Source organism: Physeter macrocephalus, chromosome 9, assembly GCF_002837175.3.
Source record: "Physeter macrocephalus isolate SW-GA chromosome 9, ASM283717v5, whole genome shotgun sequence".
Taxonomy (NCBI): Eukaryota; Metazoa; Chordata; class Mammalia; order Artiodactyla; family Physeteridae; genus Physeter; species Physeter macrocephalus.
Window position 1 is genome coordinate 3,780,484 of NC_041222.1, and position 16,314 is coordinate 3,796,797.

The window sequence follows — 16,314 nt, forward strand, 5'->3', positions numbered from 1 at the left end:
CGTGATGATTCAAAAGATACGAGAGAAGACTAACTTGGAAAGGGACTCAACGTTTAGTGTGCAAAGGTCTGTTTTCTCAGCACTGTCGATGGCTGGACGATGGGACCCGTTTGCTATTCCTGAGCCCTACTGGCAACAGGGTTCCTGCTCCTCTGAGCCAAGTTAAGAGTGGCAGGCCAGCTGGACTGCAGTCTAAAGGCTCTGCCACTAACAGTGTGACTGTGTAAGACATTTAACCTCTTTTGGCCTCATCAGTGAAATGGGGATCGTAACTGTATCCTTTACACAAGGGTTGTTTGGAGGATTTGTAAGTACAAAGCACGTGGAGCAGTGTCTAGAACTCTGTAAGGGCTTAAGAAATGTTCTGTTAGGTGTCAGTATATTTTTGATGTAGTTATGACATCAAACCATAGCTTCTTGTTCCATATTTATTTTGGAGACAGTGTGGCATTACAGAAAAAGCCTGGGTGTTTCAATTAGATGCACCTGGGTTACATTCCTGGGTGCCTTCCTCTCTCTTGAGTCTCAAGTTTCTTTATTCTTAAAAAATCCTTATACATAAATGGGGCTCATGTTACAAGGCTGAGCGATATTAGAGTTAAACAAAGTGCTTCTCACTGCGCCTGTCACATACAGCATCGTAGAGTAAATGGGAATTCATCTTATTTTTACTATTTCTCACTTCTGATATCAGGAATGTAACCGAGCTCTTTGACAACTCTGCCAGGCAAAGACAACTTTAAAAAAGGCTTACCCTCTTTAGAGGCAGGCTTCAAGAACCTAAGAAGTGTATTTTCCACCCTAAACTAGTAGAGCATCAATGTTACTTCTGGTCCCATCAGACTGGCAAATGCAACAGCTCAAACTAAAAATCTGCCTGGAATTTTATCTTAAGTTGCCTCTTAATATAATTTCATTGTAGAATACAAAGCTCTAGTACAGGACCCATTTTCTTTTCTTTTTCACTTCCTTTCTGCATGACCTACAGCTGCTAGAAGAGCCATCACAGGTGCACACTGTGATTTTTGCTTCAGCAATTACCCTGCTCAGTGTACACCCACCTCCCTCCGCTCACTTGGCAGAAATGCCTGAACAGTGAGGGAATGATTCTCATAGTGTTTCTACAAAGATCAGAGGGTATGCTGGGAACCTGCACCACAGGGAGGAAACTCCAACCTAAGGAGACTGTGGTAAACCAAAAAGCAGCAGGATCTCCAGGTTCTGGTTACTGAGGGCTAATGGCCTTGCAACACCCTCCCTGGAAAAACTGGAAAAAGGAGTCTTCCCAGTTACCTGCGGCTATTTATAGCTGACAATCAGACAAACAGAGAGAAACACTGCCTGTGCCTAATTCCTGCACTTTTCATACACACCAAATCATGTAATTCTTACTATACTCTCGGACACAGCTATTATTCCACCTCCCCACACTTCACTCTGCCTGAAAGTAGAGTAGCTGATGGTAGAATCCAGATCTGTTCAAAATTTTACTCCATTATTCTATTTCTAAAGAGAAGTAATAAGAACCAGTAGATACTGCCATCTCTCTTTCTCTTCATCTGCCATGTGACTCACTTGGAGAACCTAATGAAAGCAAAGACTGTCAGAGAAATACAGTAGTACACAATATTTTCATACATGTTTGATGGCTGTCAAGGACCTTGTGAAGTTCACATATCCTAAGGGGTTCAATATATTATGTTAAGTCCCCTGTAAACCCTCAATAGCCTAAGCCTATCTCTAGAGCCTCAGGAAAATCAACAAGCAGAAAAATAATCTTAGGAGCCTGAAGGGAAACATAAGTCAGGTGCTGCCAAACTGTGTCCAAGCGCCAAAGCCAGCCTGCCACCTATTCTCGTAAATAAAGTTTTACTGGAACACAACCACGCGCATTCATTTATTTATTGTGTAGGCACCAATGGCAGAGTTACACAGTTGCAACAGAGACCATGTGGCCCACAAAGCCTAAAATACTTACTATCTGGCCCTTTACAGAAAACATTCGCCAACCTCTGACCTAAACCATGAATGAGAGAGTGCACTATGGGAAGCCTATAGTATAGAAAATGGACAAACACCCTGCCAGGAATGCCATCATCTCAAACTTTTTAAGATTAGGAGAAGCAAAGAAAAACAGAATATCTGCCAACAGAAATTCCTGATGAAATTGCAAGCTGTGGAGGCACTGAGCTTTACTACAACTGGCAATGCTTATCCAACAGGCACATGATGTGCAGGATGACAAAATCTGTTCTTGTCTTAGGGGTAAGTTAAGGAAATTATAGTGATTAAATGCTACTGCCAATTGTAATAACATAAGAAGAGCCAGAAACGCCTTTCAATCGATGTCTGGAAAGGCCTTCAGGGTTTGCGTGTATAATGAGAGAAGAATGTGGTAAGGAGGGCTTAATGAGATCATTGATGATCCCTGAAAGAGAGGAGGGAACAGTACTGACAAGAGCAAGTTGGATCATAAGAGGGAAACACTAACTAGAACAGCAAACACTAAAATTCCAGGATTTCACTTGATTAAGGGAGAAGTGTTTCAATATAATCATCCCTTCAGACAAGTCAGACTTACGTTATCCAGGTCCTTTCGCAGTGCAATCTTACTGGTCACCAGCTCATGGGCTAAGTCATCATTTTCCTGTTCCAACCTCATGTTAGCTTCTTGTAGACGCCTATTCTCCCGCTGATGCGTAAAAAGAAACCAGTTACAGACATAAAAATCAGATGGAAATGACAACTTCTCAGGTTAACCCTCAAAACTAATTGCTGAGTCCTACGGGAATCACGGGAGATGTGGCTGCTCCTAATGTGCTGCCAGTCAACAACTGCTTACTTTCTATCTCCACAGAGAAATAACTTAAATTCAAGTGACTCTCAAGCAGCTACTTCTTATTAACTGTGACAAAAGCCCACCGAACTGTAACAAACTAGGCTGCCAGCCTGAAGCAAAACAAATCTTGCTTTCTCATTTGCAAACTCAAACTGAAACTGGAACCTAGAAATAGTGAAACTAAATTTTAAAAAGAACTCACTAAAGCTAGTTACAGGCACAATTATGTAAAATGAAAGGCTGAAAGCACTTCACATCACCTAGGCCGTAAACAAACCTCAAATCGCTCGATGGGGTCTTCTTGTTGGGCCTGCTGTTCCCTCATGGTGTGATATTCTTTTTCATATTTTTTCAACTTCTTCTGACTAATCTGTAGAATAAAGCACAGCACAAATTAAAAAGTATCAGAAACGGGTGGGTGCTTCAGGGCTTGCCCTGAAGACCAAGACCTCTGCTGACCTGGGCATCCCAAGTTACTATGAAAGTGGTGTTTCCTGCACATGAGCCCAGGACCTAAAATTCTTACTCAATGACCACCATCATGTCCATGGGTCTGCTGGGGATAACTGGTTGCTGAAGTTTTTACCAGTAGTCAGAATGAACACCCAACAGATAACCCCTCCTACCTGAGTTCTAGGTCTGACTGTCCATCGTCCTCCTCCTCCTCCTCATGGGCCATTTCTTTAGCACATACCAGCACTGCTGCAGGTGCTTTCATTCTGTGACCTCATGACACCTCTACAAGGTACGGCATTAGTATCCTCATTTTAGAGGCAAGTGAACTGAGATATAAGGAAGTTACGTGACTTGATCAAAGTCACTCAGTTAGCGACCGGCAGGTTCAGGATCTGAGCCCAGGCCGCGAGGCGTCATCCAAGGTTCACACTGTAGCTACCTCACTGTCCTACCGTCTACCACTTTCCTTTCAACTAGCACCTTCTGTGCTGCCTGTAAACAGGCACAATTCCCTCTGCCCTTAAACACACAGTTCTGCTGAGCGTTCTATTTAGCTGCTCTTCCATCCCATTAAACTACTGTCCTCTTTCTCTCAAGCTTTTTCTTACCAACCACTACAAACTACTACACTGCTGACTCACAAATCTGACTTTTAGCCCCCAGTTCCTAGGAATCACAGAGCTAGTCTAGTCCAACTTCCTTAGTGTACAGAAGAAAACACTGAGCCGTAGAAAGGGGATGGGACAGGCCCAAGTTTCTGGCAGGCTGATGTCAGCATCTCCAATCCCTGCTCCGTTCTTGCCTGTCTGTCTTACTCGAGCTGCCTGGTGTTCCTCTCCAACTGATTCTGCAGACACCTGGCCCCGTCGGGCCGTTTACAGGCCTGCCTCAATCAGAGTTTACTCCTGAAGTTTGGCCACTGCCCAAGGGGAGGCAGCTAGGAGCCACGCAGCACTATGCCCTGGCTGCAGTCTATAGAAAGATGCCCACTAAACACCTGGGGTGAGGCCACAAGCTGGAAACTGACATCCCTAAACCTAGATCTTCTGCGGTTTAAGGGCAATGCTGGGGTGAATGTTTATCGTGAGTGTAAGTGATTCACAAAGAAAGCACCTAAACAGAACAACTGTGTGATCAGTAAATTTATAAACAATCCTAACAGATCAATAGCAGAGGAAGAGAAACTAAGTGAGGCTTGTGGGCAGCAAACATTTCCTCCCAGTACTCTCTGCTGTCAGTCTGTGTGAACGACAAAGGAGGGCAGGGATACAAGGCTCCCCTCGTGCTTTATAAAAAAAGAGAACTGACACCAAATCCTACAAAACATTCTCACAAATCTTCAGGATTCTTCAACTTTTCATTCTCATGCTGGGGTAAGGAAGAATTAACATTTTTTCTCATAAACATACATTTTAAAAGGCTAATTACAAAATAATTTTTTCTACCTTTCATTATCCTTTATTATAAATGTCTCATTCTCAGAGCAAAAGGGTTGATTCTCCCTCACACTGTAACAGCAGTTAGTGTGTAATAAGTGCCCCAGACATGCCAGGCCCTTCACACATGTCACCTCATTTGGTTCTTACAGTTCTGTGATAGGATATGGGCATTTCTTTATGTGTTTCCTATGCTTCCACATTTTCTACATTGAGCATGAATTACATTTATAATTAAGCTAACAAAGTGAACGCTGTTTAAAAATAATTCTCATACTCTGGGCTTCTCTGCTCAATTCTCTACGCAGAGCTTGCTGGTCCAGAGTTCTGACTTCTTTCCCAGCTGAGACTTGCCTTCCCAATTCTCAGCCTCACTTCTCCCTCTCTCTTTTTCCCTCTTTCCCTTGAATGCCTTGCCCCACCCCCTCCAACCCCATTACAAACAAAAAATAAACAAATATAACACTGCTTACAATGGGTTCATAGCTGATCCTGACTTCTGGAGCATGTGGCTGCAAACCAGAGTCAACTAGTTCAGGTTGCCTCTGAGGCAGAGACCCTGTGAAAAAGACTGATGCCTGAATGAGGAACGAGAGGTATCAGCAGCAAAAGCAGGAATTCAAGTGTCCTTATGAGGCTGCACCCAGGAAAGACCAGCACCTCTCAGCCCGCCTGTCCCATTATCAGTGCCTTCTCCAGGTCAGAACTGTATCTCACTCACTGTTGTCCCCTGCGCATGCACAGAGAGTGCCCAGAAATGCTTGCTAAATTAATGAGAAGGGAACCCACACCGCCACCCCACCCCTACCCCTTTGCATCAACCTGTCTTCTAAATGGAAATGGCAACCAAAGTGAACGTACACTGCAAGCCTGGTCCCTCTGCCTGTGCAACCCTGTGCCTGGATCACTCCTCTTCACCTTTCAGATCAGAGCTCCACATCACTTTTTTTGGGCTGCATTGGGTCTTCGTTGCTTGCTCCTGGCGGGCTTTCTCTAGTTGTGGTGAGCGGCAGCTGCTCTTCACTGTGGTGCGCAGGCTTCTCATTGCGGTGGCTTCTCTTGTTGCGGAGCACGGGCTCTAGGTGTACGGGCTTCAGTAGTTGTGGCACGTGGGCTTCAGTACGTGTGGCTCACGGGCTCTAGAGCACAGGCTCAGTAGTTGTGGCGCACGGGCTTAGTTGCTCCGCGGCATGTGGGATCTTCCCGGACCAGGGCTCAAACCTGTGTCTCCTGCATTGGCAGGCGGATTCTTAACCACTGCGCCACCAGGGAAGTCCCTCCACATCACTTCTTTAGTGAACCCTTCCCTGACACCCTCCTTCCCCCTATCAGGCTTGGTCTTTCATTATATATTCTCATAGCGTCAAGCCAAATCCTCCATGGCACCTGTCCAAGTTCACAATTATTTATTTATGTGCTTACTTGATTATCTGTCTTCCCACTAGGAAACAGGCCACATCTGTTTTGCTTACCACCATACCTCTAGCGCCCAGCTCAATGCCTGGAACATAATCGGAACAGTCAGCTGTTGAACAAATCAAAGTCAAAGGCCTTCCTTTTAACCCAATAAGGATGCAAGCAGGGACATTTATTTATCCAACAGTTGAGCCCCACTATGTGCAGTGTTCTTTGCTAAGCATTAATGATTTGAAGATGTACACGGATCAGGATATGCAAACTCCACAAGGGCAGGAACTCTTTATGCACTGTGAAATTCCTAATGCCTGGCACACAGTAAGCATGAAAATACTTAATGAAGAGACATAGTCCCCACAGTTCATTTTGTCTGTCTCTTACTTCTACCACTAAAATTTTAACTGAATTCAAGAAGAGAAGCTATGGAATCAGCCCCAGATCTCTGAATCACACCCGCTATTGGCTGACTCCTATCAGAAGGCTGTGGAAATCACGGCTGCACACACAGAGGTATTTTTGCCTTCAAAGACGATTAAATTTGAAATCTGTTCTGTTTAAATATACTTTCAAGGAGGAAAAAATTCTAATAATTTCCTGGGTTAAGGCTGAGTTTGTAATTTAGGTAAAACCAATTTTATACCTCACTGCAATCAGTACAAGGTTCTTAACACTGTTAGAGACAGTACCACTTTGAATGTCCCCTGAGAGCCATGGTTCCCACAAAAAAAGCACAGAAGCTAACCCCCCACCCCACCCCCAGCAATAAAACATTCTACACACCATTTCAGAGCGCTCATGGGCTCCCTGAGGCCCATCCACAGTCCCAGGTTAAGAAACCCTGAATTAGAGAGAAGGTGGAGACTTGGAACATGCCAGTTTGATACTTTGGTAGAAGTAAAAATTAGTCTAAAACACCTTTCCTTTGGTCACTCACTTGTCATTAATCTGTCACAGGAATTGGATAAGGTTCTCTCTTAAAACATGTGCTACTTGCCCTGGGAAAGCTGGCCCCTGATCAGCCCTGGAACAGGCAGGGATGTTGTGGCCCACACTGATGGAGAAAGAATGAGAGTGGCTGCTGACCTTGGTGGGAGTGAGGTAGTACCGTCGGCCAGTAAGAGCTTGGACAGACCAAGGCTTGAGTCTGGGCTCTGCGGACAACTTACTGTATGACTGAGGGCAAGCTGCCTTATCTCAGCCTCAGGGTCCTCATCTGTGAAAATCCCAACAGTCCTTATGAGGACTACTGTTATGAGGATCACATGATATAAAACACATAAAGAGCTAAGAAGAGTACCTGGCTGGCACACAGTGAAGTCTTTTTAACAAAGGGTGGGGCTTCCCTGATGGCGCAGTGGTTGCGCGTCCGCCTGCCGATGCAGGGGAACCGGGTTCGCGCCCCGGTCTGGGAGGATCCCACATGCCGCGGAGCGGCTGGGCCCGTGAGCCATGGCCGCTGGGCCTGCGCGTCCGGAGCCTGTGCTCCGCAGCGGGAGAGGCCGCAGCGGTGGGAGGCCCGCGTACCGCAAAAAAAAACAAACAAAAAAAAAACAAAGGGTGGCTGTAACATTATTATTATCTGCTTTCCTTCTCTGAACATGTGCTGCAAACAATGAGCCATTTAAAGAAAGTCCATTTAACACAGAAGAGTAGGAAACAGGCTGCTGATAGGAAATATTAAGAGCTGACTCTGAAGTTTGGTTTAAAGTCCCTACAAGGGGCTTCCCTGGTGGAGCAGTGGTTAAGAATCTGCCTGTCAATGCAGGGGACACGGGTTCAATCCCTGGTCCGGGAAGAGCCCACATGCTGCGGAGCAACTAAGCCCGTGTGCCACAACTACTGAGCCTGCGCTCTAGAGCCCACGAGCCACAACTACTGAGCCCGCGAGCCATAACTACTGAAGCCTGTGCGCCTAGATCCCGTGCTCTGCAACAAGAGAAGCCACCGCAGTGAGAAGCCCGCACACCGCAACAAAGAGTAGCCCCCTCTCGCCGCAACTAGAGAAAGCCCGCGTGCAGCAACGAAGACCCAATGCAGCCAAAAATAAATAAATAAATAAACAAATTTTTAAAATAAATAAATAAATAAAGTCCCTGCAAAAGTCAGAATCCCTGTTGGGCTGGACTCACAGAAAGTCCAGTGCAGGTGGGAGGTTGAATGTTAGTAGCTCGGCGTGGCAGGGTTGGAGTTATGTTGTGTGGGTGAGTGTGTGGGTAGGAAGAGGTCTGGTACATTAAGGAGATACTGACCCCAAAGTCCTCGTTGCTAAATAAAGAAATCTGACACAAGTCCACGGTTCTTTTTCAGTTAGTGATTACAAGAACCTGAGATTTACATAAAACTTTCAAGATAACAAGCTACCTCTACATCTACTATTTTCTTTAATCATCAAAATGATTTTCTGAGATGGGTACAGCAGGGATTATCACCCTCATTGTACCGGGGAACTGAGACCTAGATAGGTAAAGTGACTCGTCTAAAGTAAAGGACCCAGACTGTTCAGTGGCAATGCCAGCACAAGAATGCAAGTCTGGGGTGATTCTTGTTTTTTACCCATCTCTGTAGCATGCCCAGTACTGAGCACAGTATATTCTTGGCATAGAAGGCAATCTACAAATGCTTGTTGACTTAACTGACTTAAGGAAAGCAGATACCTGGGCAGAGGAGATCAAAACAGGGTGGGCCAAAAGAGCACTGGTGTGTGAAGGATGATGATAATATCATCAGAAGAGCAGCCGCTACTTTAAAGGCATCGTCTTATTTCTCTCTCTACAACCCTGCTGTGCTAACCTACCTTCGGTCACAAAGCAGAGGCAGAGCCAGCATGAGAGCCAAGGTCTGTGGGACTCCAAGGCCTGCACTTATAGCCACTTGAAACAAATCAACATTCTATTTGATTTCTCAGCCTTTTTATTTAATTTATTCAAACAGTTCAGGCTCACACTCCCTCAAAGATTACTAAATAGAATTAGGCATCCTTGTTCTACCATCAGAGTATTTTTCTAAAATGCAAGAAGCAAATTATTAGCAGAGGACTCAAATGCAGATAAGGACCAAGGGAGAGGAACTTACTAAAATAATACAAGAAGGTAGTGACCACTGCTACCCTTGCAACAACCAGCAAACTTTAGGGTTCAATGCAGAGAAAGAGAGTATCCACTCAGAAGCTTCCTCATGAAATCCAATTCTAAAAGGTAGGAACAAGTAAAGACATCTTGTAAAACTAGCCGGGTCTAGTTATAAGGAAAATGGAACTCAGCTACAGTGTACAAAAGGTAAGTTTCAACACTGACATAGAGACTGAGTAACCCATCGTTATATGACAAATATCACCTAAAGTGGACCAACAGAAGTAGCTCTTGTGCCATTCATTCATCCCTCAGGTACAGTAAAGCACAATGATGATAAGCATTGACTTTAGAGTCTGAAATTCCTGGGATCTAATCTCAACTCCATCCCTTACTAACTTTGTGCCCTTTGGGACTTTTCTTCAATTCTCTAACCTTCAGTACACACATCCATAAAATGACCTTATATGGTCACTCTAAGGATTAATTCACTATGTGTAGACACTATACAAGCTTCCGTGAACATATCAAGAAAAAAGACTGATGAAGTCACTACAAACACAGAAGTTAAAACCCAAACCCACACTAACTACACAAATGATTTGAGCAGAGAATGAAGTTCAAACTAGTGCTGCTTTAAAGCTCATGAATAAAAACATGCCCTGAGGGCAAATATCCCCAAATGCCAAAGTTTTCTGTTTCTCCAAATAGCAAATGGTTAGGATTACATTAATTGACAGATATTACTATTTGGTTTTTGTAATAATTATCTTTTCTTACAGGTAGTTTGAAGCCTAGCACATTCACTTTATGTTTGACATAACAAATTCCAATGAAGCCATGGTTCAGAAATTCCATTTCACATCAGGCAGGATTCTACAGCCAAAGGGTCAAGTCTTCAGATTTGATCTAAGAAACCCACTGAGCCATCTCTTTTAGCATAGTTCCTGCTTCTTCTAAACCAGCCTCACGTATCAGACTTGTTCTCAAAATTCCTGTATAGACACACAAAGAAACAGTTGCTCTCACATATTTCTTGAGTCAAAAACTTAAAAGACCTAATTATTTTTTTCCCATTTCCCCCCATTAAAGATGACGCATGGCACAGTTATGGGTATGAAAGGGCTGTGGAGCTCCTAGGACCATTCCCAATCTCCTGAACAATCTATTTAAAGTGAAACTCCTTTTCGATCTTATATCACAAATGGAAACAACTTTTCCATCTCAGGTCACTGACCCATGGAGGGAGAGAAATTCAATAGACGGCTAAATGAGTTTTGACGTATGTTGTTAAATTTTAGATTAAGAGCAGGGGTCTAAAAGTCTGTAAGAAATTAAAAAAAAAATTCAGTCCCATAATAAATTAAGGAGAAGAAGGGGAGAAGTAAAAGGGCAGAAAAGAGAGAGAGGAAAAAAAAGGAGAGGCAAGTAAAGACAGATACTGGGAGATATTGATGGAGAAAAGGAAGACGCAGGCACCGAGAGGACAGTGGACCTTTCTGGGCAACAGACCCACCTTGTGGCCATTGCAGATACTGCCGCACCAAACTTGGTTCCCGCCGCCTTCTGAAATAAGAGGCCATGCAACAGGGTGGAAAGCCTTGGGAGCACGCAGTCAGAAGGCCTGAGTTCCAACAGGGCTTTTGTCACTGCCCAGTCAGTATCAGCCTGGTAAGTCACTTGGCTTCTATAAGCCTCAGTTTCCACACTTGATTTGCCCTTTGCACCTCACAGGGTACTGTGAGGAACAAATGAGATTCTTATAAGATCTGTACAAATACTGGAAATTACAACACCGTAACTGCTAAAACACGACAAAAGACAACAACAAGAATAGGTATCTGTTTCCTGGACTGGCATGTGAGGTAAACCATTCCCTATTCCCCCTTAATTAGGAAGTACAACTGAGAAAACTGAGTCACAATTTTTTTTTAATTAAAAAATAATGGAATGGGATTGAATGAGTTACAAGGCCAATGTTCCTTTCTAAATTCTACACCAAGAAATTCAAAAGCTAGTTTCCAAAGCATTCACCTAGCAGGAATCCCCTTTTCCATGGCTAGAGGGTCTCCAAACCAGAAGATCCTATGCACTCTCTGTGCTGGCTGAGGCCCTCCTCCATCATGCAGTCTACGTAACGCAGGGCTCATAACTGAGCTTGCCAATGATTTCTCTTATTTTTGAGCTGACAAATTATCACTGTGACTGAAGTCCTTTGCCAATAATTGGCTCAACTATTGCCTATATCTCCTTTAATATTTTTTGGTATTAAGTATAGCTGCCAGAGTGAAACTAATCATCACTAACTAAACTGTACACGCCATATCCCACCTTTTAGCAGAAAAAGCTCACTCTCTCATGTCCTGGTCAATCTGTAGGCTTTCCATGATGAGTCAATTTCAAGAAAAATTACTATTTTTCTCACCTGAAACCATGTGCAAGTAGGGGAAATCATCCAAAGTGTACCCTAGCCATGCAGGGCTCTCCAAGACCAAAAGGGATTACGTATCTAAGCAAATAATAACGTGTGCTGTGCAGCTTTGTCGACCTTAATTCTTTGGAAGGACAGGCAAGGAAAAAGACATTAGACACCTCCCATCTGGACTTTGGAAATGAAGAATCCATTTATTATTAAAGTGTTTCAAGCTAATGAAAACCCAAAAGGTAAACCTTCAGCTAGAAGCTGTTTTAAAGCCTGCCCAAATCCATGTTAACTCTTCTTTGTAAAACACTTGGAAGAAGCTCAACAGAATATTCACTTATTCACTCATTCAACCAATATTTACATGTCAGATCCTGTTCTTGTGCTGGGAATTCAGCAATAAACAAAAGAGATAAAGTCCCCTCTGTCACAGGCTTAATTCCAGCATGGGGACAGGGGGCACGCAGATAATAATCAAACATATAAAATAATGTTAAGTAGCAATAAGTGATATGAAGAAAATATGACAGGATAAGGAGATAGGGTGTAAAGAGTTGGGGGGAGCTGCTACGTTAGACACTGTAATTAGAGAAGTCCTCTCTGATGATATGATCACTGAGCCTAAGACTGAATGAGGTGAGGGTGAAGCCATGTGGACATCAAGGAGAACAACATTACAGGCAGAGAGACCAGCCAGTACAAAGGCCTGAGGAGGGAACATGCTCGGCATGTTTGAGAACAGCAAGGAGGCCAGGGTGTCTGAAGTGGAAAGTGTAAGGGGGAAAAGTAGTAGTAGCTGAAATCACACTGTCAGAGGTGAGATGGTGCCAGGCCTTGCAGGCCAAGGCAAGAACCTGAGTTTAATTCTGAGATAAGAAGCCATTAGAGTTTTAAGCAAGGGAGAGATGAGATCAAAAAGAGTCTGGGAGGAAACCACTGTGGAAACAGAAGGACCAAGGAATCGACTGCAATATTCCAGAAGAGAAGTGATGAGATGGTTAGACTTGGGCATTGGTGATGAAAGGGTTGAGAAGTGATCAGATTCAGGATATATTTTGATGATAGGGCTTAGATGTGGAATATGAAGATGTTAAGTGTGAAAGAAAGAATAGAAGAGGATGGTATCAAGTTTTCAGGCCTGAGCAATGAGGTCCCACAAACTGGAGATGGGGACACTGAGGAAGAAGCAGGTTTTGGAGGGGACGAAATCATAAGTAAGAGTCAGCATCCTCCTGTACGCTAAACCAGGTTGGGATAGAAAGAGCAACTGCAAGAAGCTCAGAGCTCACCTGGCTGTGTGCTGTGCGCAAACCCATCACTGGTGTGAATGCTACTGAAAAGAGTTTGTTTCTGCTTGAAAAACCAGGGAGGAAATAATCATAGTAGTAGCCATTATTTCTTAAACCCTTACTAATTATCAGGCACTAAAGTAAGCACTGTACATATACTGTAGTTAATCCTCACACATAAAAACACTTAATCACAGTACCTAGCACATGGTAAAATATCATTAAATGTTATCCACAATACTTGTGAAGGATGTAACAATTTACATTGAATGATAACTTTAATGATTATTTTAATTTCTAGAAGTTCTATTTCCTTTTTTCCCCCCCCAAATCCCCCATTCACTTTATATCATGATTCCTATTATTTCTCAGGCTAATATGTAGTTTTCGTATTCCTGCTTTTACAAACAGGGTGGCCATTCCAAAGTCCTAACTTTATGCAGAGATTTCAGTTTCATTTTGGGGCCTCCAGAAGGCCCCACATCATGTCTTGTCTTCGTGAGTAGTAAAATCCTAATACCTACCTATGGTTCTATATTCCCTTGGAATGCTCTTTTATTATCACACACAATACATTGAGCCACTTTGTTTAAGGCACCTGGGTATTTCTCTTTTTTCTTTCAAGTTCATCCAGGTATTTAAACATTTCTCGGATTATACTTTATTTAGCGTCTCCAAATGTTTAAAGAAGGGTAGCCTGAGTTAGCTCAGTCTGACATACAACCAGAACCAGAAATCCAATATTACTTTACAGATGAGCAAATTGTGTCTTAAATAGGTGAAATAACTTTGAATTCAGATCTCTCTGATTCCCAGTCCGTACTCTAATTCAGTAGATAGTGAAGCTTCTCTCCTACCACATCTGCCCCTGACACACTGATCACAGTTCTACCCTCTGGAGACACACTGAGTAAATATGACAGTCAGTCTTTTATGCACCCTATAAGCATCTCAATACAGCTATTTATTCTGTCTCCCATTTGTCTCCACCTCTCAAATTCCAAACTAAACTCCCTCAATTACTTTTTCTTCTTTAAAAACAACACTTTTATAACATGAACACAAGGAGATTCTTTTTTTTAACCTTAAAAAAATGATACAAATCATAAATGCTCCACTGGAAGTGATAAATAGTGAATAAGTTTCCTTCATGTATTATTACTTTCATTTTAGGGAATTTCTGACCATAACAACAAATACTGAAAGTTAAAGGACAGCACAGTAGAAATCATGAAATCTGAGATTTAATTCATAGGCTGCAATATATATGAAAATATTTAGAAAATTATACAATACAAAAGAAAACATTATTATTAATGTACTATAAATGTTGACAATTTGATCAGGAAGAGTGAGACATTAACAAAGGAATCTAAATTAATGCAAAAATGATTTTACCTTCATGTTGCAAGCTAATTCCATCAGTTTTTTTGCATTTTCTTCTGAGCGATATCTCTTAGGAAGCTGAACCCTGAAGAACTTCAGCGCACCTTCAAAGTCTGTCAATAGCAAGTCATCTTTGGAAGTCTTGAAGAAAGAAGAAAATACAACCATGTACAGAAAAAGTTTTCTGCTATGAAGCTGCCCAAGAAGGATTTTATAATCCCAGAACCTTTATAATCCCCAGATACTTTGTAGCCTTTGCACAGCTACTTGCACACATCCACTGTCAGGGACAACGCTAGAGCATAGCGGCTGTTCAGAATGAGATTAACACCAAGATATTTCAAGTGCTGAACAAGGAATACCAGATAACCCAGCTTACAAATAAATGTGTACTGTACCTTTAATAATCCAAGGGCGACATTAAAAATAACACTTATTCCCTAAAAGAAAACACAGAAAACATTTTCAGTGTTTATATATGGATTATTAAAAGCTGTCTGTCTTCAGAATACCCCACAATTTTTAGATAAATTGTAAAAACTTAAGAAATGGAATATCTTGAAAGTATCTTAGGAAAAAAAATTACAGGGCAACAACTGAAAAACCACTTAAGGTAGACCCAGTCTCCCATTTTTTTGAGAGAAGAGCTTTTCTGGAGCTATTCTTGCAATTCAAGAATGCTTTTCAAAGTACTCTATGCTTCTGAACTAAAACATTAGAGTCATAAAATTGTGATCTCTCAGGAAATAACTCCTGGTGGCTCTTCCTGTATTCTATATTGCTCACTCCAAGTACAACAATCACTCTGTCCGTGAGCCCTATGTCCCAGAACTGAATCTGCTCAGGGTTCCCTCTTATCGGCCTTTCTTAATCTAATCATTCTAGGAGTAGTGGGGCAAAGGACAGCTCAGGGGAGGCCCTAAAATCTGCTGACAGTGTTAAACTTTTAAAGTTTCTGGGCCTGAAGTCCCATAACAAATAGTCTCCCAATGGTTTTCTGAACTAATTAGTTGAAAAGTTTATGTAGGTTACTTAGCATGCCACCAGGCCCACAGTAACTACTTAACTAATGGTTGTTTATAATAGTGAAAAACTAGACAAAGGTTTGAGATTAGGAATTGGTTACATAAATTATGAGATATATCCGAAGAATGGGATACTTGGCATTAAGTAAGAATAATGGTATATCTGAAATGCTGTTTCTTATAATGTTTCAAGCTAGATAGAAGATACAAATTTCTTAATGGATTTTTATATGTTTTGAATATGGGATAATTAAACAAAAATAAGGATGGTATACATGTGGAGGTGTCTGTCTATAGACAGTCAAGTATATGAGATAAAAAGAGGTTACCAGATAGCATATATAGCATAATCGTATTTTTATATACATATAAAACCATAATATACATTATTACATAATATTCCATGTGAAAAAAACCATTCCATATAGAAATTACACATACACATATATGAAAAGGCGGAAAGAATATACACCAAAATGTTAAAAGTAGTTTACCTCTAGACTGGGATTAGAAGTATTTTAAAATCTTTTTGCTTATACTTTCTATAGTTTCTATAACAAACATACATTATTTTTGAAATTAGTTTTTTCTTCTTAGGCACACACACACCCTAAAACCCAAAACTAAGCTGAGGCAAAGACTGTTATTTACTATAATATCTATTTTCTTTCAGTAATAGACCCCCAAGTTTTAGCAAATTCCTAGTCAGCTTAAATAAAAAAAAAAACTCCCCTTAGAAGCTAGGTATGGTCATGTACCTAACTTCTGGCCAATAAGAGGTTAAGAAGAAATGCAGGTGGAAATTCCAGGAAATGTCTTTTAAAAGAGGGGATGCAACCTCCCCGAACCCCTAAACCTCCTAGCTTAAATATAGAGACAGTGGCTAGAGCTCTAATCATCCATACGGAACAGAGTTGCACTCTGACAAAGGCAGGTTACTGCCAACCTTCTGATTTCTTTTACATGGGAAAGAAAAA

General features: G+C 42.0%; 1 protein-coding gene across 5 annotated transcripts in view; it reads right to left on the reverse strand.

The window, feature by feature from the left end:
• The window catches only part of RABGAP1 (RAB GTPase activating protein 1), a 163,343-nt gene that overhangs the window by 12,225 nt on the left and 134,804 nt on the right, over positions 1 to 16,314 (reverse strand). For all 5 annotated transcript variants that reach the window (XM_007128903.4, XM_055086976.1, XM_028493538.2 and 2 more), the window contains 4 exons: positions 14,711 to 14,752; positions 14,325 to 14,453; positions 3,117 to 3,209; positions 2,582 to 2,692 (listed from right to left, as the gene is read on the reverse strand). In XM_007128903.4, the coding sequence (XP_007128965.1) occupies positions 2,582 to 2,692; positions 3,117 to 3,209; positions 14,325 to 14,453; positions 14,711 to 14,752 (375 nt within the window). The remainder of the gene's footprint in view (positions 1 to 2,581; positions 2,693 to 3,116; positions 3,210 to 14,324; positions 14,454 to 14,710; positions 14,753 to 16,314) is intronic.